General features: G+C 40.0%; 1 protein-coding gene and 1 pseudogene across 1 annotated transcript in view; both read right to left on the minus strand.

Moving 5' to 3' along the window:
- Positions 11,501–27,901, minus strand: part of GOLPH3L (golgi phosphoprotein 3 like) — a 46,900-nt gene continuing 30,499 nt past the window's right edge. The window contains exon 5 of the mRNA XM_005677661.3: positions 11,501–13,917. Within this exon, the coding sequence (XP_005677718.1) occupies positions 13,490–13,917 (428 nt within the window). The 3' untranslated portion in view covers positions 11,501–13,489. The remainder of the gene's footprint in view (positions 13,918–27,901) is intronic.
- On the minus strand, positions 22,684–23,195 carry LOC102184486 (annotated as a pseudogene).

Consider the following 27,901-nt stretch of genomic DNA (forward strand, 5'->3'; position numbering starts at 1 on the left):
GACCGCCCCTTCCTATGGGAGCCAGTGGGAGCTGTGGATAGGGCAATGACGTAACGATCTACCAATAGTTGCTGGCTAAATGTGGGTTCTATGGAGGCGACGGGCAAGCTGGAACGCCGATCTGGGAAGAGAGTGACTCACAAGGACCAATTGGAAGCACGTGGGGGAGGTTAAGGGGTGGTGCTGGTAGCTTTGGCATTTTCGCTCCTTTCGTGGGGGTCAGACTTTCTGCTGCCCTACCTCGTCGCCCCCAGGGGACTTTTCTGAGCTTCGAATTGGAGAGCGAAAGGATGGAAACCTTTTATTTCCAGGTGAAGAGGATTAAGCTTCGCGCAGTAGCAGAAAATTATCAATCTCCAGAAAATAATAGGAAGGTCAGAGTGGACTTTAAAGTGGTCCTCCTCACTCTTCCAGTGTGTCATTTAGGGTGTGGAATGGAGAGACTGAATGGTCCAGCAGAATATGGATGGCTTACGTTTCATCGTTTAACTCTTAACGTACAGTTTTTTTATTCGTTCAGGGCCATCCCATGGAAACTGAGCCCCTTGAAACAGCACAGGTCTAGGTACATGGTAAACACTGCGTAAATACTCGCGAACATATTGAGTGTTTGAAGATGGTACTGTTTTAGTTTTACAAGGAATATATATGTAGTAAGGCAGTCTTTGCCATAGAGGGTTTTCACAGTATGCTAGGTGTACCCAAATCTTCGAGATTAAAAGAGACTCATCTTCCTAGAGTGTTAGTTAAAAAACGTCATTTTTATATTAAAACAGTCTAATACTAACACTGAAGAATTGATATTAAATTTTAATTTTCCAGGGAACCTGTTGTGGCAGCCTTAGGGCTATCTGTTCATTTTTCTGTATAATTAAGTACATTTCTAGTGGGAAAATCTGAGAATCTTAGAATACACAGATTATTATACAAGGCAAAATCTGGTCAGCTTGAAATTAAAATGTTAATAAAGTGGTAAAGGGGTTCAAAGGAAAGTTCACATTCAGCAAATGGCAACCCACTCCAGTATTCTTGCCTGGAGAATCCCATGGACAGAGGATCTTGGCAGGTTACATACAATCCATAGGGTTGCAAAAGTTGGACAGGACTGAGCGACTAAGCACCCTACCCACCCCACCCCACCCCCCCGCCCCGCAAGAAAAGAAGACTTAATGATGGAGCTGTGTATTTGAAATCAGCTTTAATTTTGCCAGGTAAAGGTGATGGAAGGACATTCTAGGTGATGGGGTCAGTATGAAAGCTAGAAAACTAGAACTGAGTCCAGAACATGGAGGGCTTGAGTGTCAGGATAAGAAACCAGTGGATAATTTAGTTATCTAGGAGGGATATTTAAGGCTTTTAGGCCAGAGAGTGGCAGATCAGAATTGTTCTTGAGGAAGATTAATCTAGTGGTAATGAATAAAAAATCATTTAGAATTCCAAACAGAAAGATACTAGAGGGGGACAATCTAGCTAGGAGTCCTCTGCAATACTCTGGTTGGGAAGTAATTAGTATTTAATCTACAAACGAGGTAGTTTAGAATAGAAAACAGTGATTCTAATTGAGAAAGTTTGTGGCAATGGAATCTACTAGATTAGCAGCAAACTGAATATAGGGAATAAGCAGGCCATGTGCCTCAATGTGACTATTTGTAGAAACAAATTCAAGGAAAGGAATCAATTTGGAAATGAAATTGGAAGTAGATAGAAATGAGGTGTTCAGTTTTTCAAAGCCAGTGAGCCATTTGGTGGAGATATCCAGGCAATGAAGTCTTAGGATAAGTGAACTCAGATCTCCATATCTGAAATTTTAGCATTATAGGACATATAGATCTGGAGTTTGGGATAAATGTAGAAGCCAAATATGAATAAAATTTGGACTTCTTCACATAAATATGGGTTTCCCAGGTGGTGCTAGTGGTAAAGAACCGAACTGCCAATGCAGGAGTTGTAAGAGACATAGGTTTGAACCCTGGGTTGAGAAGATCCCCTGGAGGAGGGCATGGCAACCCACTTTAGTATTCTTGCCTGGAGAATCCCATGGACAGAAAAGCCTGGTGGACTACAGTCCATGGGGTCACAAAGAATTGGACATGACTGAAGCTACTTAGCATACACGCACAAAAATATAAGTGAAGTTGTGGGATTAGATGGGATCATTGAAAAAAGTAGAAAAGAGGACCCAGAACAGAAACTAAGGAAAAGTTGGCAAGGGCCACAGATATAAATGATCAGAGTGGTAAGGAGGAGAACCAAGAGAGAATTCCTTGAACAGTATGAAAAGAGAGAAGGCACAGAGAAGTTAAAGTCGGAGCGGGCGGAAGCTAGTTGTGCTGTGCTCAGCCACATCCGACTCTTTGCGACCGTTTGTAGCCGGACAGGCTTCTCTGCCCGTGGGATTCTCCAGGCAAGAATACTGGAGTTGGGTTGCCATGCCCTCCTCCAGGGGATCTCCCCCACCCAGGGATCAAACATGTCTCATTGGCAGGCAGGTTCTTTACCACTAACACCACCTGGGAAGCCCAAGGGAACTTTATAAAAATACAGAGCTGATTTCCTCAGCCCTCTTTCACCCCAATTGAATCAGCATCTCTGCACTTGGGTCTGAAAGTCCGTATTTAAAAAGAAACACAAAATTACCTAAGGAGAGACTGCAAATAAGGCTGATTTGGAACCCCTATGGAATGGCAAGACATGAGGCTGTTCTGGTTGCTGGGGTCCCGGGAAAGACTTGCAAGTCATGCTGAAGTGTTGAGGTTTCATGAAGACAAAGAGGGAATGTCTGATTTAAGCAGGGAAATACTACTGTTAGATTTGGGATTCGGAAGAGGTAACTGTGGAGATTGAACTTAAGTGGAGAGGAAGACTCTAGGGTTGCGGTAATCCAGGCAAGACTTGAGAGGCCTGATCAAAGGCAGGGCTGTGTGAATGGAGGGGAGCTGAAGAGACAAATGATATTGGATATGGGAAGTGAAGGTGAGGAGAGAACTAAGGATGATTTCCAAATTCCTGAGTAAAGGATGGTACCATTCACAGAGAAGCAAATACAAGGAGAAGAGCACATTGGAGGGAAGAAGTGAGGAGAAAAGAGAACCTGAATTACTTGTTTATTCCTAGTCTTTTGGTCTGTCTTCTTATTTATGTCTGAATTTTTCAAGGGAAGATCTAAATCTTTTCAGAGTGTGAGAGATGAGATATACTGGAATAACACTGTAAAATTTGTCAGTGCTTAAGCAAGATTGTCCACACAATAAACTGTGGAAAATTCTGAGAGATGGGAATACCAGACCACCTGACCTGCCTCTTGAGAAATCTGTATGCAGGTCAGGAAGCAACAGTTAGAAGTGGATATGGAACAACAGACTGGTTCCAAATAGGAAAAGGAGTACGTCAAGGGCTGTATATTGTCACCCTGCTTATTTAACTTTTATGCAGAGTACATCATGAGAAACGCTGGGCTGGAAGAAACACAAGCTGGAATCAAGATTGCCAGGAGAAATATCAATAACCTCAGATATGCAGATGACACCACCCTTATGGCAGAAAGTGAAGAGGAACTCAAAAGCCTCTTGATGAAAGTGAAAGAGGAGAGTGAAAAAGTTGGCTTAAAGCTCAACATTCAGAAAATGAAGATCGTGGCATCCGGCCCCATCACCTCATGGGAAATAGATGGGGAAACAGTGGAAACAGTGTCAGACGTTATTTTCTGGGGCTCCAAAATCACTGCAGATGGTGATTGCAGCCATGAAATTAAAAGACGCTTACTCCTTGGAAGAAAAGTTATGACCAACCTAGATAGCATATTCAAAAGCAGAGACATTACTTTGCCGACTAAGGTCCGTCTAGTCAAGGCTACGGTTTTTCCAGTGGTCATGTATGGATGTGAGAGTTGGACTGTGAAGAAGGCTGAGCGCCGAAGAATTGATGCTTTTGAACTGTGGTGTTGGAGAAGACTCTTGAGAGTCCCTTGGACTGCAAGGAGATCCAACCAGTCCATTCTGAAGGAGATCAGCCCTGGGATTTCTTTGGAAGGAATGATGCTAAAGCTGAAACTCCAGTACTTTGGCCACCTCATGCGAAGAGTTGACTCATTGGAAAAGACTGCGATGCTGGGAGGGATTGGGGGCAGGAGGGGAAGGGGACGACAGACGATGAGATAGCTGGATGGCATCATTGACTTGATGGGCGTGAGTCTGAGTGAACTCCGGGAGTTGGTGATGGACAGGGAGGCCTGGTGTGCTGCGATTCATGGGGTCGCAAAGAGTCGGACACGACTGAGAGACCGAACTGAACTGAACTGAAGCAAGATTGTATGGAAGAATGGCCATTATAAAAAATGAAACGACAGAAATGTCTGGGTTTAATACATATGCCAATAGTACCCTCCAATGGACCAGACTCAGAATACCAGGGAATTAACTAATCTCAATCCTTTCTTGGGTTGGCTGCCCAAGAAACCCAACAGTGATGCTCTTCCCAGGCCTGCCTGCTCCTTTGCCCTGAGATGTTTGAGCAGAAATCTGAATAAGGTGGGGAGCAAGCTAAGCAGCTACCTCCAGGGAGAACTGGTCCAGGCACAGAGGGAACAAGCAGATGCAAAGCTCCCAAAGCAGGAATGTATTTACAGTGTATCTGAGAAACAGCAAGACAGTCAGGGGAGCTAGAGCTAGAGTAAAAGAGGAGATGTAGGCAAGGAGCAGATGGCTTTTGGTGCTTTGGATTTTATTGTGTGATGGGCAGCCCTTAGATGGTGCTGAGCAGGGGTGGAACACAAGTTGATACAAGTATTAAATGGATCACTGTGGCTGCTCTGTGGGGAACAGGAGTGGAAGCAGCAGCAAGATATCAATTAGGCTTTTATAACAGTTGCAGAGGAAAGATGGCAGTGGTTTGGACTAGGTGGTAGTAACTACAGAGAAGGTTGAAAATAGCTGGACATGGAATTTTGAAGGTACAACCAACAGAAATTTGCTGTTATGAGAATACAGGATAACTTCAAAGCTTTTGGCCTGAGCAGCCAGGTGCATGATGGCACCATTTAGTAATATGGGGACATCTGAAAGTAGGAGGTTTAAGAGAAGAAATAGAGATTTTGTTTTGGACACATTATACTCTAAAGACATCAACTAAGATGTGATATTTCTTTTTTTTTCTAAAAGAGTTTGGTTTCTTAAAAAAATATCCACTTTTATTTATTTTTTGACACAGTGGTGAGGGGAACAATATTTTATTTTTTGGCCACACTCTGCAGCATGCAGAACTTACCCAACCAGGGGTAGAACCCATGTCCCCTGCAGTGGAAGCAGAGTCTTAACCACGGGAGCCCCAGGGAAGTCCTAAAATGTGGTATTTCTATACAGTGGAATATTAGTGAAAGTGAAGTCGCTCAGTCGTGTCTGACTCTTTGCGACCCTGTGGACTGTAGCCTGCCAGGCTCCTCTGTCCATGGGATTCTCCAGGCAAGAATACTGGAGTGGGTTGGCATTTCATTCTCCAGGGGGTCTTCCCAACCCAGGGATTGAACCCGGGTCTCCTGCATTGCAGGCAGACACTTTATCCTCTGAGCCACCAGGGAAGCCGGAATATTATTTGGCAATGAAAATAAATGAAGCACTGATACATACTACAACATGGATGAACCTTAAAACATTATGCAAAGTGAAAGCAGCAGTCACAAAAGACACATATTATGTGTTTCCACTTATTGGCAAATCTGTAGAGACTGAAAGTACATTAGTGTTTACCTAGGACTGGCGGAAATAGGGAATAACTGCTAATGGATATGGGTAATGATGTGTTCTAAAATTGTTGTGATAGCACAATGCTGTGAATATACTAAAAACCCATCAAATTACTCACTTGAAATGGGCATATTGTATGGTATGTACATTTTATCAAAAAAGTGTTATGTAGTTATCAAAATATATGGTTATCAAAGCATTATGAAATTATTTTAGTAAAAGTTTAACCTGCTAAAAATAAAAGGAAAATTAAGTGGTCAAGGGTGCTAATCTTTCTCTGTTAACCACAGGAAACCTGGCTATTCAGACTGTCTCTGTCAACACACCATAACCAACGTAGGACAGTTTGCTAATTGCAGGAAAATAGTTTCCCCCCACCTCACCCGCACAAATAGCTTCTTGATTGCTGGGTTCCTATAAGTCATTCTTAGTGTGAGTGTGAAGGATTGGATTATGTTTAACTTTCATGTACATTGCCATCAGTTTTCCAAAGTATTCAAAATCTATCTTTGCAAATCTCATACAATCTGTGTTTCTCTCTCCAAAGTGCATGCATGCAAAAATATTGTACATATTTTCAGGGTATAGAGACCCCCTGAAGCCTACAAAGTAGTCCAGTTTCTATAAATTTAAACATTGTCACAGGAATTAACAGTGGCCTTCATTTATTGGGCTTCCCTCGTGGCTCAGCTGGTAAAGAATCTGCCTGCAATGCAGGAGACCTGGGTTCGATCCCTGGGCTGGGAAGATCCTCTGAAGAAGGGAAAGGCTACCCACTCCAGTATTCTAGCCTGGAGAATTCCATGGGCTGTATAGTCCATGGGGTCACAAAGAGTTGGACATGACTGAGTGACTTTCACTTTCATTTATTCAATATGGGAGACCTGGGTTCGATCCATGGGTGGGGAAGATCCCCTGCAGAAGGAAATGGCAACCCAGTCCATTTTCTTGCCTGGAAAATCCCATGAACAGAGGAGCCTGGTAGACTACAGTCCATGGGGTCGCAAAGAGTCGGACACGACTGAGTGACTTCACTTTTCATTTATTCAGATTTGTGTTCACCTCAATCATGTGCCCCAAATTTATGACTTGACAATATAAGAGCTCTGTAGTACGGCTGATGGGAGCCTAAATTAGTACAACCATACTTTGGAAAACTATTGGCCCTATGTACTAAAGCTAAATGTAAGTCAAACCCTATGGCCCAGCAATTCCACTCCTAGGTGATATATCCAGCTGAAGTGAATCCTCATATTCACCAAAACATGTGTTCATAGCTGCTCTATTTATAATCACTCCAGATCCCCTGGAGGAGGGCATGGCAACCCATTCCAGTATTTTTGCCTGGAGAATCCCCATGGACAGGGGAGCCTGGTGGGCTACAGTCCATGAGGTCACAAAGAGTCAGACATGACTGAGTGACTAAGCACAGCATAAAACAACCCAAAATGTTCAAAGTAAAATAGATAACAGTCACAAAAAATACATACCATATGATTTCATTTATATAATGTTCAAAGGCAAAACCAGTCTATCATATTAAAAGGATCATGGTTACCTCTAGAGAGGGATATAGAGATTAGGAGAGGGTAAGAAGAGGGCTTTTTGGGAGATGATGTTTTGTTTCTTGACTGGGGTGCTGGTTACATGGGAATGCTCACTATTATTGAGTTGTATATTTTTATTTATCTTGATTTATATACTTTCTCAGAGAAGACAATGGCACCCCACTCCAGTACTCTTGCCTGGAAAATCCCATGGATGGAGGAGCCTGGTAGGCTGCAGTCCATGGGGTCGCTGAGTCGAAGACGACTGAGTGACTTCACTTTCACTTTTCACTTTCATGCACTGGAGAAGGAAATGGCAACCCACTCCAGTGTTCTTGCCTGGAGAATCCCAGGGACAGGGGAGCCTGGTGGGCTGCCATCTATGAGGTCGCACAGAGTCGGACATGACTGAGGCAACTTAGCAGCAGCAGCAGCATGTACTTTTCTCTTGTTAATTTCATAAAACATTTAAAAAGGTATCTAATGTGAAGAGTAAGATGGAGTCTAGAAGCAAAAGGCTGAATTGTCATCTAATTTTTAACACAGGATCATGTTAAAATGAAAAGTATTTGTTCAGGCTTTTAAATATTCATAATGTTTAGAATATGATCAACTACTGTTACCTTCTCTAGTCTTCCCCTCTTTGATCATGAACATCTCTTCCTCCCTGCTCTCAAAGGGAAAGGAATTCAATCAATATAAATTAATTTATCTCAGAGTTTAGATAACTAAAGTTTCTAGCCTCACCTAGCAGTTCAAAAAACCTGGGGTGACACAGCTGGGAGGGGAACTTTAAAAAAAATATTAAGGCTAACCCACAAGTATTTTGAGGTATTATATTAATATCATGGCTTTGAATGTCCAGAAATCTTTGAGGAAGTACTCATCTTTTGATTGGAAGTGGGATCTCAACATCTCTGAAATGTGAGGAAAACTTTGGCTTTGAATTTCCCCCCCATCAAATCAGGAGAATGATATACATCTACTAGGCTTGCTTATGTGGCAAATGTATGGGGATTTGGTCAAGAAGCCCTTCTGAAGGGGGAGAAGAAGCCTCTTGATTCCTAGCTGAGTTTCTAAATTAAGTTTAGATAAAATACTCTTTTATACTTGGGGAGGTTCACGTAGGTTGAGAAAAACAAAGTGGTGGGCAGATTATTGAAATTCAGGGGGAAAAATCTACACAAAAGCTTGTCTGTTTGAAGAGTTCTTATGGAGTACTTGTTCCCCACCTTCCACCCTAGTGGAATCTACTTTTTTACAATCTGAAATGTAAAGAAAAACTAATGGCAGTGAATTGGGCTGCTAGAAAAAGATTTCTGCCAGGAAGTGACCCTTGGTTTGCTGACTTGCATTCTGTGAGAATTTTATTGCTTTCTGGGAGGGATGGCTCCCTTTCTCACATCAGTAAGAAGTCGTGTCTCTTTCCAAATTATATACACACCTGGAACTCACTGAGGAGAAAAGGAAGACAGACCAAGGCATTGAGAAGAACTGGGGATGCAAAACAAAGATTCATGCACGCATGTAATAGGTGATAGAAAAATATAAAACAATCCATTCTACCTAACTTACTTCATCATTAAAGCAATGATTATTTAAAGATCAATATTTTTATTCTTTTAGGGAATAAAACATTTTTAGAAATTATATGTATATGTATTTTAGCTATATAGAAAACGGGAGGAACAAATTTTTAAAATCTTTCAATTAAAATTCTTCATAGTTTTGTTAAAATTTGATATCAGAAAACACTCACGCAAGAAGAGAGTAGAGTGAAATATTTGAAGTGTTATAAAACAAAAACAAAAAATAAAACCACCCATGAATCAAGAATTCTATAACCAGTAAAATTATCTTTCCGAAGTGAAGGATGAAGACTTTCTCAGACAAAAACTGGGGAATTTACTGTCAGCACGCTTGACCTGTAAGAAGCGTTAAGCTATTAAGGGAGAAGAATGATGTATCAGAAATTTTTTTTTTCAGAAATTTTTACATAAGAAATCATCAGAGAAGGAATAAAAGGTGAACAAAAATATTTTGCTAGTTTCAAAAACCCTTCTTTAGTCTACAATTTGAATATAATCTCTTAGAATGATCTCTTTTGGAAATATATATGAAAAGCACACACAATTCATGAAATTCTAGCATGTAACAAATTATTTTGTACATTTTTTAAAAGTTCCTTTATTTTTGGCTGTGCAGGGTCTTTGCAGCAGGTTTTTCTCTAGTTGTGGTGCACGGGCTTCTCATTCAGTGGCTTCTCTTGTTGCAGAGCATGGGTTCTAGGGTGTGTGGGCTTCTGCAGTTGCAGTTCCCAGGTCCTAGAGCACAGGCTCATAGTTGTGGCCCACGGGCTTAGCTTCTCCTTGGCATGCGGGATTCAGTCCCTTGGCATTCAGTCTGGACCAGGGACTGAACCCACGTCTCCTGCACTGGCAGGTGGATCTTTACCACTGAGCCACCAGGGAAGCTCTATTTTGTACATTTTGTGTTTTGTTTTTTATATTTTGTTTTCCTAGCCCAGAATAGCCTCAGCTCTTCCTTCTCAACCTGAGAAGATTCTTCAAGACTGAGTTTAAATGGAGGAAAGAGAGAGTAGTGGTTAAAAGCATGCGTTTGGATTCAACCTCTGCATGGTGTCCTTAGGCAAGCCTCACTACCTCTGAATTTTCTTTAAAAATAACCTTCTATGGTTTTTTAGAATTCTGAGGAATAAATGAGAAAATATATGAAGTGGTTAACATAGTAGAAGTACTCAATACATGAAAGCCACTCGAGTAAATATACTCCTGTAAGTTTTTCCTAATTTTCCCAGGAAGAATGCTACTCCTTTGTGCTTCTAAAAATTAAGTTTATACTTCGACTTGAGCATTTTTCACAGAGTACCTCATTTGCCCACTTAAATGTGAGTTGTTGGGAGCTGAGATTGTGTCCTATGTAACGCCTGTGCACTACAGCTAGTCAAGTCTGTGTGCTGCAATGAAGACCCAGCACAGCCAAATGAATTAAAAATAAACAGTGTTCTCAAACTGTAACATGTAAGTTTTAGAGACTATGTTTTAAATGCAGCTTCCTAAGCCCTAAACCCCAGTGACTGATTTACTAGGAACCCTTATTTTGGCAAAGTACTTACACCCACAAAAGTTACTTTGATGCACCATATTTTGATAAACATTGTTATACTTTGTTTTTATACTTTCTCTGAAATACAAATAGCAAGGAAGTAGACAATTCTAGTAAATACATTTCATGTTGTTCCTTATGCTGTGTGCCTGTGTGCCAAGTTGCTTCAGTCATGTCTGATTCTTTGTGACCCTGTGGACTGCAGCCCACCGGGCTCCTCTGTCCATAGGGTTCTCCAGGCAAGAATACTGGAGTGGGTTGCCATGCCTTCCTCCAGGAGATCTTCCGAACTTAGGGATCGAACCCGAGTCTCTTATGTCTCCTGCATTGGCAGGTGGGTTATTTACCACTGGCACCACCTGCGAAGCCCCCCTTATGCTGTAGACATTATAAAAGACAGAAGAACAGTAAGCCGATTACAAGGACAATTATCTTTCTTTTCATATGTTGTTAACTCTGTTATACTTAGGTTTGTTACCTACGCTTGGAACTTAAAGACTTTCAGCTCTTCAGTAAGTTCAGGTGTCACTTGCAAGTAGTTTTTAATAGACTAAAATATACTCATTCTCTTTCTGGTAATAATGATGTAATTGGGTAACTTATTTTGCTTGAGATGGAGACACTATTCTTCAGACTTTACATTAGCTGGTGTTCGAGTTAGATTTAATGTACCCTGCCCTCCAGTATGTGTGTATATATATATATATAGTGTATGTATAACTAATATTTGTGTAGTCCTAATTTTCCACAAGGGAGTCCGGGTGGCTCAGTGGTAAAGAATCTGCCTGCCAATGCAGGAGACGCAGGTTCAATCCCTGGATCAGGAAGATCTCCTGGAAGAAGAAATGGGAACCCACTCTAGTATCCTTGCCCGGGAAATCCCATGAACAGAGGAGCTTCTGGGCTACAGTCCATGGGCTCACAAAGAGTCAGACATGACCTAGCAACTGAGCATGCATACACGATTTTCCACACAGAATGAAACAGAGGCTGGTATCCTAGGGTAAGCAGGGAGTGTTACTGGCCTTGTATGAAAAGTTATTCCAAGTTAAAATAACTTTAGTTGTAAAATTTCACAGAGACCAGGGAGCCAATAATTGATCTTTATTACACAGAAATGCGAAGGCCATATGCATTAAATGGTGTTTTGCACTGAACATTATGCAGATTCAAACTGAAGACATCCTCATCTTAATGAGATACAATATAAAAATAAACACTGACCAAGAGTTGCCAGAAAGAACTCAATTTCCACTCTCCCAATCAAGCTGAAACTCTCCACTGAAAAACCTGGTTTAAATTCATGCCAAACTGTTCAAATGGACAGAAAAACTAAGTCAGGTAGAGACATCCATGGACTGGTTTTTATAGTTTTAGGGAGCCAGACTAAAGCTCTTCTCAGCTTCACATTTTTAAGGAATTTGTTTCATTTAAACTTTTTATCTTTAGTCACCTAAGTGATAACCTAAAGTGAAAAAAAGTTAAGTGAGTTGGGGAATTTTGTGGGGCTAGACAATTTTAGAGGAGGGAAAGTTACAATCATTCATTTAATTACTTCTGATTAGGAAAATTTGATATCAGGTCTGGATCATCTGTATTAGCCCTTTGATAGATTCTTTGTCTGTAGTGGTCAAGAGGCAAGATCCATTTAAGTATCAGCATTAACAAATACTTGACATTAGCACAGTTTGGTGCCTGTCTTCTTTATATTCCCAAATGCTGGACTTTATATAGGATGCTTTTAACATAAAATTGCCCTTCTGAATACGATTTTTCTCAATAAGCTTCTCTTTGCATTTACTACTGACTTAAAAAATGTTTTAGAGAATGAGTTAGACAAAGGATTGTGTTGAGACAAGACTAATGACTAGGAGGGCATCTGTGGATTAAATAGATAAAACTACTTCCAGGACCTCTAAATGTACACAGAATAGGTGGCACTAGTGGTAAAGAACCTGCCTGCCAATGCAGGAGACTGAGACTCGGGTTCCATTCCTGGGTCGGGAAGATCCCCTGGAGGAGGGCATGGCAACCCACTCCAGTATTCTTACCTGGAGAATCCCATGGACAGAGAACCTGGCAGGCTACAGCCCATAGGGTCACAAAGAATTGGACACAACTGAAGTGACTGAGCACGCACACCCATCAGTTTATGTAGGAAGCCAAAACAGGTAACATGATCTAGAGTTTAGATATATTGTCTGGACTCAGGATGGTGCTATTCAGCAATTGAATTTATAACTCCCTAAATTCAATCAGAATAGAGACACTTAAAGTAGCCTGGAGGAATTCAGATAGTGATGTGCTAAAGAGTAGAAATTCTGATACCACTTTCCTTCTTTGCAAATTGTATTGGTGACTGCATAAAAGAGGTGGTTAAGAGATACATTTTTTAAAAAATTTAGATTTCTGTTCTAATGAATGATGGAGTAGGACAATACTGAGAGAGAATAGAGAATATATTCATGGTTCTAGGACTGCGAGAACCAGGTAATCACATTTGGAATAGTCTCATTAATTTAGAAAAGGAAAGATGAGAAAATCAGTAGTGGAACATAACATTTATATCTCAGAGACCATCTGCTCCAAAAATCAGTTTTATTTCCATTGCCCCTTATGAGATGGTTACTTCAATAAGCTACATTACTTAGCAGAGCCTGAGAGATAGGCTGAAAACATATAAGACAGAAAACAAACTTTAAAAAATGAGATAAATGGTTTGCTCTACATCTCATTCACATTCTATGTCTAGAGAAATCCAAATCTCACTGAAATATTCCTGATAATCCAAAAGCACACTGGATGGAAGTGAGCCAAGAAATGAGAGATAATGTTTACCGGGTGAGTGCTGGTTCACCCAACTTATTCACCTCTGGAGTGGAAGTATAGGGAGATATAAAGCCTGCTTAAAAGAGACAAGGTCTATGGAGAAGCCCTGAAGTTGCTTTCCCCAAATAACAAATTTGATTCAAGAGGAAAAAAAAAAAAGATGGAAAACATCTCATCACACAAAACTCGGTGATGGTATCTCTGATAGTCACTGGCCAGCAATGGAAAAGGAGAAACCCAACAGCTGGCTTACGATTTATTGAAGGCTGCCAGCACAGCCCAGATCATCTCTGTGGCACTGTGCTTTGTCCCCTCTACCTCAGGGTCCAGTTCTACTAGGTCCTTGGCTCGATTCATCGCCATATCATACTTGTCATCTGTCAGAGAGGAGAAGACATTCTCTAGCACATCGGAGGAGTGGGCTAGCACCAGCAGTGCTAGTGTTCGCTTGTCCATACGCTGAGGGTCATTTACCCACCGCTCTAGGACACTATCTTGAAGTTTTTTCACTAGTCGTTGCTTCTCTGTTGTATTGGTCACTGGGTGAGTAGTCATGTCAAATAGGAGGAAATTCTGCTTCTCAGTGGTTAGAATACCCTTCTCTACTAGGTTCTTTGCAATTCTCTCTCTTACATTTCTCAGCTGGTACTGTAATTTGAAAGGGTTCCAGGTCTCACCTATGGGAAAAATAAATAGAATGCTTGAACAAGACTATAAACCAACTAGACTTCAGAAGACATCTATAGAATATTCTACCGTATAACAGTAGAATGCACATACTTCTCAAGTGCATATGAAACATTTTCCATGATACACCATATGTTAGGCCATAAAACAAGCCTTAATAAATTTAAAAGAACTGAAAACATACAAAGTATGCTATTCAATCACAATGGAATTATAAATTGATAACAGAAGGACATTTGGGAAATTAAAAAGATATGTGGAAATTTAAAGACACACTCTGAAATAACCAATGAGTCAAAGAAGAAATCATAAGAAAAAATTAAAAAATACTTTTGAGTTGAGTGAATATACCAAAACTTATGGGATGCAGCTTAAAGCAGTATAAAGAGGGAAATTTATGATCCAAATGCCATATTAAAAAAGTGAAAGTCACTCAGTCCTGTCCAACTCTTTGCAACGCCATGGATGTAGCCTGCCAGGCTCCTTTGTCCATGGAATTCTCCAGGCAAGAATACTGGAATGGGAAGCCATTCCCTTCTCCAGGGGTTCTTCCCAAACCAGATCGTCTGCATTGCAGGTGGATACTTTACCATCTGAACCACCAGGGAAGTCCTGTATTAGAAAAGATGTCAAATCAATAACCTAACCTAACTTTAAAAAACTAGAAAAAGAAGAAAATACTAAATCCAAAGCAAGCAGGATAAAGGAAACAATAGAATAGAGAGGAAATAGAGAAAATTAATAAAATAAAACTCTGGTTCAGTGAAAAGATGAAAAAAGCTGACAAACCCAGAGTGCTCAAGGAAAAGAGAAGACTCAAAATTACTAAAATTGGGAATGAAAGAGGAGACATTACTACTAAACTTACAAAAATTAAAACAGTATGACAACAATTTAGACAACCTAGAAGAATGGACAAATTCCTTGAAATACAATTACCTAAACTGACTCAACAAGAAAGAGGGAATTTCAATAGAACTATAACAAATAATGCCCTGGTGGCTCAGACAGTTAAGAATCTGCCTTCAATGCAGGAGACTGGGTTCTATCTCTGGGTTGGGAAGATCCCCTGAGGAGAAGGGAATGGCACTCCTACCCCAAATGTCCCAGTATTCTTGCCTAGAGAATTCCATGGACAGAGGAGCTTGGTGGCTATAGTCCAAGGGGTCACAAAGAGTCAAACACGACTAAGCAACTAATACACACACACAATAACAAGTAAAAGGCTTCCTAGGTGCTGCTAGTGGTAAAGAACCAACATGCCAATGCAGATATGAGTGAAGTCGCTCAGTCATGTCCGACTCTCTGCGACCCCATGGACTGTAGCCTACCAGGTGGCTCCGCCCGTGGGATTCTCCAGGTAAGAGTACTGGAGTGGGTTGCTGTTTCCTTCTCCAGGAGATCTTCCCAACCCAGGGATCGAACCTGGGTCTCCCACATTGCAGGCAGATGCTTTACCATCTGAGCCACCAGGGAAGACTCTAATGCAGATATAAGAGATGCAAATTTCATCCCTGGGTTGGGAAGATCCCCTGGAGGAGGGCGTGGTAACCCACTCTAGCATTCTCTCCTGGAGAATCCTATGGACAGAGGAGCCTGGTGGGCTACAGTCCACTGGATCACAAAGAATCGGACATGACTGGAGCAACTCAGCACACATAACAAGTAAATAGATTGAATAGTAACTCTAAAACTTCCCACAAAGAAAAGTGGTCAAGACAGCTTTTCTGGTAATTCTACCAAACATTAATGGAGAATTAATGCCAATCCTTCACAAACACTTAAAAAAAAAGAACAGGCAGAGGAGGGAATACTTCCTTAGTCTAAACAGTAAGTATTCCTCTGATACTAAAATGAGACAAAACTTCACAAGAAAACTATAGACCAGTGTCTCTTATCTATATAGGGAAAAAATACTGAACAAAATATGCACAAACAAATCTAGCAATATAATAAAGACATAGGGAACTCTCTGATAGTCCAGTGTGCACTTTCATTGCCAAAGGCATAGGTTCAGTCCCTGGTCAGGGAACTAATATCCTACAAGCAGTATGGCTCAGCTGAAGGAAAAAAACAAACAACCCTATCCCTAAACTACGTAATACGATAAAGGGGGACTTAAAACAGAAATGTAAGTTTGATTTAAAATACGAAAATCAATAAAATGAAAAGCAAAAACCAAATGATCATCTCCATAGACAAAAGAAAAGCATTTGATAAAATCCAACACTCTTACATCATAAACACACTCCATAAGCTAGGAAAAGACAGAAACTTTCTGAACTTGATAGAGGAATTTATGGAAACCTCACAGCTAGCATATTACTTAATAGGGAAAGACTGAATGTTGTCACCTTAGATCAAGGATAAGACAAGGAAGTCCATTCTCATCATTGCTATTCAGCACCATACTGAAAGTTCTAGGCAGGGCAATTAGGTAAGAAAAATAAATAAAAGGCATCCAGATTAGAAAAGTTAAACTATTTTTATTTTCAACTGAAATAAATTCAATTTTATTACAATTTTAATTACAGCAAAATTATAAGTAACAAAAGAAAAAAATTAGGTGAAATGGATCAAAATTAAAAACTTGTACTTCAAAGGATACCATTAAGAAACTGAAAACACAACCCACAGAACTGGAGAAAAATTTTGCAAATCATGTATCTGAAAAGACTTGTATTTAGAACATATTTTAAAAGTACAACTCAATAGTAGAAAGCAAACCCAATTTAAAAATGGGCAAAGGATTTGAACAGACAGTTCTCCAAAGAAAATATACAAATGGCCAATAAACACATATAAAGATGCTCAACATCATTAGTCACTGCTGCTACTAAGTCGCTTCAGTCGTGTCCGACTCTGTGCGACCCCATAGACGGCAGCCCACCAGGCTCCCCCATCCCTGGGATTCTCTAGGCAAGAATACTGACGTGGGTTGCCATTTCCTTCTCCAATGCATGAATGTGAAAAATCAAAGTGAAGTCACTCAGTTGTGTCCAACCCTTCGCAACCCCATGGACTGCAGCCTACCAAGCTCCTCCGTCCACGGGATTTTCCAGGCAAGAGTACTGGAGTGGGGTGCCATAGCCTTCTCCATCATTAGTCATTAGGGGAATGCAAATAAAAATCACAATGTGATACCACTATGTATCACTAGGATAGCTAAAATAAAATTACAAAGACAGAGAATAACAAGTGTTGATGAGTATGTGAAGGAACTGAAACTCTCACACATTGGTGGTGGGAATGTAAGACAGTCCCTATTCCTGTCCTCAAGAAATTTACAATCTAGTATGGGGTGAAAGTGGGGACCCAAAAGTAGTATTTGAAGTAATCCCTAGTGACAGACTGGATATACTTGACGAGTTGAGTTCAGTTCAGTCACTCAGTCGTGTCCGACTCTTTGCGACCCCATGGACTGCAGCACCCCAGGCTTCCCTATCCATCACCAACTCCCGGAGCTTACTCAAACTGATGTCCATCAAGTTGGTGATGCTATCCAACCATCTCATCCTCTGTCGTCCCCTTCCCACCTTCAATCTTTCCCAGGATCAGGGTCTTTTCAAATGAACCAGTTCTTCACATCAGGTAGCCAAAGCACTGGAGTTTCAGCTTCAACATCAGTCCTTCCAATGAATATTCAGGACGGAGTTCCTTTACGATGGACTGGTTGGATCTCTTGGCAGTCCAAGGGACTCTCAAGAGCCTTCTCCAACAAAGCATCAATCTTTGGCACTCAGCTTTCTTTATAGTCCAACTTTCACATCCATTCATGACCACTGGAAAAACCATAACTCTGACAAGACAGACCTTTGTTGGCAAAGTAATGTCTCTGCTATTTAATATGCTGTCTAGGGTGGTCATAGCTTTTCTTCCAAGGAGCAAGTGTCTTTTAATTTCATGGCTGCAGTCACCATCTGCAGTGATTTTGGAACCCAAAGAAATAAAGTCTGTCACTGTTTTGATTTGTTCCCCATCTATTTGCCATGAAGTAATGGGACCGGATGCCATGATCTTAGTTTTCTGAATGTTAAGCTTTAAGCCAACTTTTTCACTCCTCTTTCACTTTCATCAAGAGGCTCTTTAGTCCTTCTTAGCTTTCTGCCATAAGGGTGGTGTCATCTGCATATCTGAGGTTACTGATATTTTTCCTGGCAATCCTGATTATAGCTTGTGCCTCATCCAGCCCAGGGTTTCTCATGATGTACTCTGCATGTAAGTTAAATAAGCAGGGTGACAATATACAGCCTTGACGTAGTCCTTTCCTGATTTGGAACCAGTCTGTTGTTGTATGTCCAGTTCTAACTGTTGCTTCTTGATCTGCATACAGATTTCTCAGGACGCAGATGGGTCTGTTATTCTCATCTCTTTAAGAATTTTCCAGTTTGTTGTGATCCACACAGTCAAAGGCTTTGGCATAGTCAATAAAGCAGAAATAGATGTTTTTCTGGAATTCTCTTGCTTTTTCCATGATCCAATGGATGTTAGCAATTTGATCTTTGGTTCCTCTGTCTTTTCTAAATCCAGCTTGAACATCTGAAGTTCATGGTTTATGCACTGTTGAAACTTGGCTTGGAGAATTTTGAGCATTACTTTGCTAGCATGTGAGATGAGTGCAATTGTGCAGTAGTTTAAACATTCTTTGGCATTGCCTTTCTTTGGAATTGGAGTGAAAACTGACCTTTTCCAGTCCTATGGCCACTGCTGAGTTTTCCAAAATTGAGCGAAGCACTATAAAAGCATTGTCTTTTAGGATCTGAAATAGCTCAACCGGAATTCTGTCACCTCCACTAGCTTTGTAGTGATGCTTCCTAAGGCCCACTTGACTTCACATTCCAGGATGTCTGGCTCTAGGTGAGTGATCACACCATTGTCGTTATCTGGGTCATGAAGATCTTTTTTGTATAGTTCTCCTGTGTATTCTTGCCACCTCTTCTTAATATCTTCTGCTTCTGTTAGGTACATACCATTTCTGTCCTTTATTATGCTCATCTTTGCATGAAATGTTCCCTTGGTATCTCTAATTTTCTTGAAGGGATCACTAGTCTTTCCCATTCTATTGTCTTCCTCTATTTCTTTGCATTGATCACTGAGGAAGGCTTTATCTCTCCTTGCTATTCTTTGGAACTCTGCATTCAAATAGGTATATCTTTCCTTTTCTCCTTTGTCTTTCACATCTTTTCAGCTATTTGTAAGGCGTCCTTGGACAATTATTGTGCCTTTTTGCATTTCGTTTTCTTGGGGATGGTCTTGATCACTGCCTCCTATACAATGTCACAAACCGTCCATAGTTCTTCAGATACTCTATCAGCTCTAATTCCTTGAATCTATTTGTCACTTCCACTGTATAATCATAACAGATTTGATTTAGGTCATACCTAAATGGTCTAGTGGGTTTTTCCTACTTTCTTCAATTTAAAGCTGAATTTGGCAATGAGGAGTTCATGATCTGAGCCACAGTCAGCTTCCAGTCTTATTTTTGCAGGCTGTATAGAGTTTTTCCATCTTTGGCTGCAAAGAATATAATCAATTTATATTTTGGTATTGACCATCTGGTGATGTTCATTTGTAGAGTCTTCTCTTGTTTTGTTGGAAGAAGGTGTTTGCTATTACCAGTGTGTTCTCTTGGCAAAACTCTGTTAGCCTCTCACCTGCTTTGTTTTGTACTCCAAGGCCAAATTTGCCTGTTACTCCAGGTATCTCTTGACTTCCTACTTTTGCATTTCAGTTCTCTATAATGAAAAGGCCATCGTTTTGGGGTGTTAGTTCTACAAGGTCTTGTAGGTTTTCATAGAACTGTTCAGCATCTTCAGCATTACTGGCTGGGGCATAGAGCTGGATTACTGTAATACTGAAATGGTTTGCCCTGGAAACGAACAGAGATCATTCTGTCATTTTTGAGATTGCATCCAAGTACTGCATTTCAGACTCTTCTGTTGACTATGATGGCTACTCCATTTCTTCTAAGGGATTCTTGCCCACAGTAGCAGATATAATGGTCATCTGAGTTAAATTCACCCATTCCAGTCCATTTTAGTTCGCTGATTCTTAAATTGTCGATGTTCACTCTTGCCATCTCCTGTTTGACCACTTCCAATTTGCCTTAATTCATGGACCTATCATTCCAGGTTCCTACGCAGTATTGCTCTTTACAGCATAGGACTTTACTTCCATCACCAGTCACATCCACAGCTAGGTGTTGTTTTTGCTTTGACTCTGTCTCTTCATTCTTTCTGGAGTAATTTCTCCACTGATCTCCAGTAGCAACTGGGCACCTACCGACCTGGGGAGTTCATCTTTCAGTGTCCTACCTTTTTGCCTTATCATACTGTTCATGGGGTTCTCAAGGCAAGGATACTGAAGTGGTTTGCCATTCCCTTCTCCAGTGGACCATGTTTAGTCAGAACTCTCCACCATGACCCATCCATCTTGGATGGCCCTACATGGCATGGCTCATAGTTTCATTGAGTTAGACAAGGCTGGGGTCCATGTGATTATAGCTGATAAGGTTCTTTAGAATGTTAATCATTGAGAGATTACATCTGGGATAATGGCAGCAAGCATTAGAAATTCATCTTTCCACCTAGACAATAATTATACTAGTAGCATCTATCTGAAACAATTATTTTTGGAACCCTTGAGCTTCCACAAATACTTGTCAGTTCCAGGGGAAGCTAGGCTGGCAAATGTGGTCAATATCAATTTCAGTCAATTTCAGCCTTCAGTGCAGCAGTGACTACTTAGCCCCTAGTCCCATGAAAGGTAGCTGTGGGAACAGAAATCTGTAGTTCTGGTGTAGCCTACTGGAATCAGGATGAGCAATAAGGACCCTGTCTTTGAAATCTCAGGACCAGTGTTCTGGTTATGGATTGTAGCTTTTGATGGCTGACATACAGCTAAAGGCTGCCACTGTTCCAATCCCCACCAGCTAAGCAGCTTCCAGGGGATTTAAAAGAGAAGCTTTTTTTTTTACATTCAGAAACAACTGCATGTACACAGTATTTAAGAAAGCACCTGTGGTTGCTTAAGAAAACATGTAATCTCTGAAGTACAACCTTGGAGAAGACCTGAGATCTGAAGCTTTCACCTCAGTTGGATCTACAACACAGAGAAACCATAATATAATCAACAAAATAACAACAAACAACTCAGCAAAACCTGGGGAATGGGGAAAGTCTGATTTCCAGAGTTACTGTATTATAAGATTTCAATATCCAGCTCTCAACAATGAAAAAATTACAAGGCACATAGTGAAAGAAAAAGGTATGTTCCACTAAAAGGAACAAAAGAAAAAGACAAAATTTGTACCTGAGGAAGCCAGATGTCAAGTTTACTAGATAAATACTTGAGAACAGTGGTTTTAAAGATGTTTCTTTATGATGCTTTCTTTAGCAAATAGCTAAAGGAAGACATGGATAAAGATAAGAAAATGATGAACAAAATTAGAATACCAATAAAGAGATAGAAATTACAAAAAGGAACCAAAAAGAAAATCTGGAACTTAAATACAACAGCTAAAATGAAGAATATACTATATGGGTTCAAAGACAGATTTAAGCAGGCAGAAGAATTAACAAATTTGAAGATAGTACAACTGAAGTAATAAAGTTTAGGGAAAAACAACAAAAATGGTGAATGAAGCCTAAGGAACCTCTGAGACTCCATCAAATGGACAAATATTTTCATTGTAGGAATCCCAGAGGAAAAGAGAGAGAAAGGGCAGAAAAATATTTGAAAAAATAATAGCTGAAAATGGTCTAAATTTCATGAAAGATGTGAATCTACAAATCTAAGATACTTAATGAGCTCAATGTTGACTAAAACATCCAAGATAAATTATAATCTAACTATTGAAAGCCAAAGATAAACAATCAGTTAATTTACAATGTTACGTTAGTTTTAGATGTGTGATATTGAGTTACACAAACATATATTTGAGCTTCCCTGGTGGCTCAGATGGTAAAGAATACACCTGCAGTGCAGGAGACCTGGGTTCGATCCTGGGTTGGGAAGATCCCTTGGAGAAGGGATGGCTACCCACTCTAGTATTCTTGCCTGGAGAATGCCATGGACAGAGCAGCCTGGCAGGCTAGTCCATGGCGTTGCAGAGTCAGACAAGACTGAGTGATTTTCATACACACACACACATATATATATTTTAGATTCTTTTCCATTCTAGGTTATTATAATTGACTGACTATATAGTTCCCTGTGCTATGTAGTAGGTCCCTATTGTCTACCTATTTTATATATGCTGTGCTTAGTCACTCAGTTATGTCCAACTCTTTGTGACCCCACGGACTGTAGCCTGCCAGGCTCCTCCTCTCCACGGGCATTCTCCAGGCAAGAATACTGGAGTGGGATGCTATGCCCTCCTCCAGGGGATCTTCCCAACCTAGGGATCAAACCCAGGTCTCCCATACTGTAGGCATATTCTTTACTGTCTGAGCTATCAGGGAAACCCATGAATACTGGAGTGGGTAGCCTATCCCTCTCCTCCAGATCTTCCTGACTCAGGAATGGAACCGGGGTCTCCTGCATTGCAGGTGGATTCTTTCTCAGTGGAGCTAACTGTTAGTCCCAAACTCCTAATTTATCTACCCTCCCCCCACTTCTGCTATCCACTTTGGTAACCATAAGTTTGTTTTTTATTTCTATGAGTCTATTTCTGTTTTATAAATAGTTCACTTGTATCATTTTTAAAGATTCCACATATAAGTGATATCATATGGTATTTGTCTTTGTTTGTTTGTTAGCTCATATCTTTATTAACCAATATACAATTACTTGTCTTCTGGTTTGTTGAAACAATAGGTCAGACAACATTTGCCACAATAATGTCTGCTGAAGTGACTGGCCATAAAATACTCCAGAACCACATTCATCTGAGGGACACTCCTGGCGAAGGCAACCGATTTTGCCATTCTCATCCACTTTATAGTATTTCAGAACAGCCAATTTAACCTTCTTTCTCTTATGCTTATTCTTGGGAGTGGTATAAGACTTCCTCCTTTTCTCAGAGCCACCACAAAGTCTCAACACTAAATGAAGAGTGGACTCCTTTTGAATGTTGTAGTCAGACAAAGCATGTCCATCTTCCACGTGCTTGCCAGCAAAGATCAGTCTTTGCTGGTCAGGAGGAATTCCTTCCTTATCCTGGATCTTGACCATTACATCTTCTATTGTATCCGAGGGCTCGACCTTGAGAGTGATGGTCTTCCCTGTCAGGAGTCTTCACAAAAATCTGCATCTTGGCAGCGGTTCCACCACAGATGGAGGATCTGAAAGTGGTATCTATCTTTTTCTGTCTGAGTTACTTCACTTAATATGATAATCTCTAGGTCCATCCATATTGATGCAAATGGCCTTATTTCATTCTTTTTCATGACTGAGAAATATTCATATTATATATCCATATCTATATATCTTCTTTATCCATTCAGCTGTTGACAGACATTTAGGTTGCTTCCAGTCTTGACTATTGTAAATAGTGCTGCTATGAACACTGGGTTGAATGTATCTTTTTGAATTAGAATTTTCTCAGATATATATGCCTAGGAGTGTGATTGACAGATTGTACTTAACTCTACTTTTAGCTTTTTAAGGAAACTCCATACTGTTCTCCATATTGGCTGCACCAATTTACATTCCTACCAAGTGTAGGAAGATTTTTTTTGTTCCACACCCTCTCCAGCATTAATTTAGTTTACAAAGATAAAGAATCTTAAAAGCAGGAAGAGAAAAGTGAGTTGTCATACACAAAGTCATCTTCAATAAGATTATCACCAGACTTCTCATCAGAAACTAGGAGGCTAGAAGACAGTGGGTTGACATACTCAAAGGGCTCAAAGAAAAAAATCTGTCACCTAAGAAGTCTATATCCAGAAAAAGCGTCCTTGAAAAATGAAATTAAGACTTTCCCAGGTAAATAAGGAGAAGGCAATGGCACCCCACTCCAGTACTCTTGCCTGGAAAATCCCATGGACGGAAGAGCCCGGTGGGCTGCAGTCCATGGGGTTGCCAGGAGTCGGACATGACTGAGCAACTTCACTTACACTTTTCGTTTTCATGTACTGGAGAAGGAAATGGCAACCCACTCCAGTGTTCTTGCCTGGAGAATCCCAGGGACAGGGGAGCCTGGTGGGTTGCCATCTATGGGGTCGCACTGGGTTGGACACGACTAAAGTGACTTAGTAGCAGGTAAATAAAAATTGAGGAAGGTTGTCACCACTAGACTTGCCCTGCAAGAAATGCTAAAAAGTACTGCAGGTTGAAATGAAGGAAAGCTAGAAGTAACTTGAAGCAGTAATGAAGAAATAAAGACACTCAATAAAAGTTAAATACATGGACAACTATAAAAGTTAATTAGTTAAAAAACTAAATCGTTAAATAGTTAAAAAACTATTTTTTAATTTCTATATACTTTAAAAGACAGATGCATTAAAGAACACTTATTAACCTATGTTACTGGTCATACAATTTATAAAGGTATAATCTGTGACATCAAAACAGAGAGTGGAATGGAGCTGTATAGGAACAGACTTTTTGTGTTATTGAAGTTAAGTTGGTATAAATTCAAATTAGGTTGTCATAACTTTAAGATATAAAATGTAATCCCCATGGTGCAACAAAGAAAATGTCTATAGAATATACACTAAAGAACATGAGAAGGGAATCAAAATGTTTCACTATAAAAAAATCAACCAAACATAAAAGGAGATAGTAATGAAGGAAATGAAGGACAAAAATCTATAGGCCATATAGCAAAATGGTAGTGTCTCCTTATCAGTCATTACTTTATTTATTATTTATTTATTTTATTCTTGACTGCACTGGGTCTTTGTTGCTGTGCACAAGCTTTCTCTAGCTGCAGTGAGCAGGGGCTTATGCTCTAGTTGTGGTGGGAGGACTTCTCCTGTTGCAGAGCACTGGCTCCAGAGTATGCAGGCTTCAGTAGTTGTGGCACATGGGCTTAGCTGCCCCATGGCATGTGGGATATTCCCAGGCCAGGCATCGAACCAGTGTCCCCTGCATTGCAAGGCAGATTTTTTAACCACTAGACCGCCAGGGAAGCCCCAGTAATTACTTTAAATGTAAACATATTAAACTATTTAATCATAAGAAAAAATTGGCAGGATGGGTTAAAAAACATGATCCAACTATATGCTGTTTATGAGAGACTCACTTTAGATCAAAGGACACAGACAGGTTGAAAGTGAATGGATGGAAAGAGATATTCCATTCAAATAGTAACCAAAAAAGAGAAAGGATGTCTATACTAATTTTGGACAAAATACACTTTAAATCATACAAAAGAGACACAGAGACATTATATATTAATAAAAGGTTCAGTACAACAAGAAGATAAAACAATTATAAATATTTACACTCCTAATAACAGACTCAAAATACATGAAGCAAAATGGACAGAACAGACAGAAGTAAACAGTTTTGTATCACCCTACTTGCAGAATACATGTTCTTCTCAGATTTATATGGCACATTCTCCAGGAGACACCATATGTTAGGCCATAAAAGAAATCTCAATATATTTCAAAAGACAGACATCATACAAAGTATCTTATCTTCTCTGACCACAGTGGGAAGAAATTAGACATCAATAAAAGAAGGAAAATGAAAATTTGCCTATATGTGTAAATTAAACAAGCTGCAAGGAGATCCAACCAATCCATCCTAAAGGAGACCAGTCCTGGGTGTTGTTCACTGCAAGGACTGATGCTGAGGCTGAAACTCCAATACTTTGGCCACCTCATGCAAAGAGCTGACTCACTGGAAAAGACCGCAATGCTGGGAGGGATTGGGGGCAGGAGGAGAAGGGGACGACAGAGGATGAGATTGCTGGATGGCATCACTGACTCGATGTACATGAGTTTGGGTGAACTCTGGGAGTTGGTGATGGACAGGGAGGCCTGGCATGCTGTGGTTCATGGGGTTGCAAAGAGTCGGACGTGACTGAGCGACTGAACTAAACTGAACTGAAACACCAATGTGTCAAAGAAGAAATCACAAAGGAAATTAGAAAATACTTAGAAATGGATGAAAACACAACATATGAAAGTATATGGGATGCAGTGAAAGCAGAGGGAAATTTGCTGTAAATGCGTAAATTTAAAAAGTCTAAAATCAATCTCCTAACTTTATACTTTAATGGACTAGAAAAAGAAGAGCAAAATAAACCCTAAGTTAATAGAAGGAAGGAAATAGATTAGAGAAGAGATATACAAAAAGAGAGATCAGAAAAACAACCAACAAAATTGAAGAAACTAAAAGTTGTTTCTTTGAAATGATCAAAATTCACAAACATTTAGCTAGACTGCCAAAGGAAAAAAGATAGAAACAACTAAAAATCAGAAATGAGAGTGAAGGCATTACAATGGATCTTGCAGGGATTAAAAAAAGGATTATAAAATAATACTATGATGCTCAACATCACTCATTATCAGAGAAATGCAAATCAAAACCACAATGAGGTACCATTTCACGCCAGTCAGAATGGCTGCAATCCAAAAGTCTACAAGCAATAAATGCTGGAGAGCGTGTGGAGAAAAGGGAACCCTCTTAACACTGTTGGTGGGAATGCAAACTAGTACAGCCACTATGGAGAACAGTGTGGAGATTCCTTTAAAAACTGGAAAGAGAACTGCCTTCTGACCCAGCAATCCCACTGCTGGGCATACACATCGAGGAAACCAGAATTGAAAGAGACACGTGTACCCCAATGTTCATCACAGCACTGTTTATAATAGCCAGGACATGGAAGCAACCTAGATGTCCATCAGCAGATGAATGGATAAGAAACCTGTGGTATATATACACAATGGAGTATTACTCAGCCAGTAAAAACAACACATTTGAATCAGTTCTAATGAGGTGGATGAAGCTGGAGCCTATTATACAGAGTGAAGTAAGCCAGAAAGAAAAACACCAATACAGTATACTCATGCATATATATGGAATTTAGAAAGATGGTAATGATAACCCTGTATGCGAGACAGCAAAAGAGACACAGATGTACAGAATAGTCTTTTGGACTCTGTGGGAGAGGGAGAGGGAGAGGGTGGGATGATCTGGGAGAATGGCATTGAAACATGTATAATATCATATATGAAATGAATCACTAGTCCAGGTTTGATGCATGATACTGGATGCTTGGGGCTGGTGCACTGAGACGACTCAGAGGGATGTTACAGGGAGGGAGGAGGGAGGGGGGTTCAGGATGAGGAACACGTGTATACCTGTGGCAGATTCATGTTGATGTATGGCAAAACCAATACAATATTGTAAAGTAATTAACCTCCAATTAAAATAAATTTATATTAAAAAAATAATACTATGAATAATATTAAACCAAATTAGACAACCTAGAAAAATGGACAAAATCCTTGAAAAGTTCAAATTATTTAAACTGACAAAGAAACAAAATTTCAACAGATTTATAGCAAATAAAAAGATGAAATCAGTAATCAAAAATCAAAACATCCCAACAAAGAAAAGTCCAGGGCCAGGTGACTTCATCAGTGAATTCTACCTTACATTTAAAGAAGAATTAACACCAATCCTTCGCAAAGTCTTCCAAAAATCTAAAGAAGGAACACGTTAATTCATTCTGCGAGGCAAGGCTATCCTCATACTAAATCCAAATAAAGACATCACAAGAAAAGAAAGTTACAGACCAATAAGTCTTATGAATGTAGATTCAAAATCCTTAGTAAAATATTAGCAAACTTAATCCAACAGCATGATAAAAGGATTATTCACTGTGATCAAGTAAAATTTATCCCAGGAATGTAACAGAAACTCAAACAGACTAAGGATCTAAATAGATGCTTTTCAAAAGAAGACATAAAAATGGCCAAAAGACACATGAAAATGTGCTCAACGTCAGTAATCATCAAGGAACTGCAAATCAAAACTATAGTGAGATATCACTTCACACTTGTTAGGATGGTT

The sequence above is a fragment of the Capra hircus genome, chromosome 3 (genome assembly GCF_001704415.2).
Source record: "Capra hircus breed San Clemente chromosome 3, ASM170441v1, whole genome shotgun sequence".
Classification (NCBI taxonomy): domain Eukaryota; kingdom Metazoa; phylum Chordata; class Mammalia; order Artiodactyla; family Bovidae; genus Capra; species Capra hircus.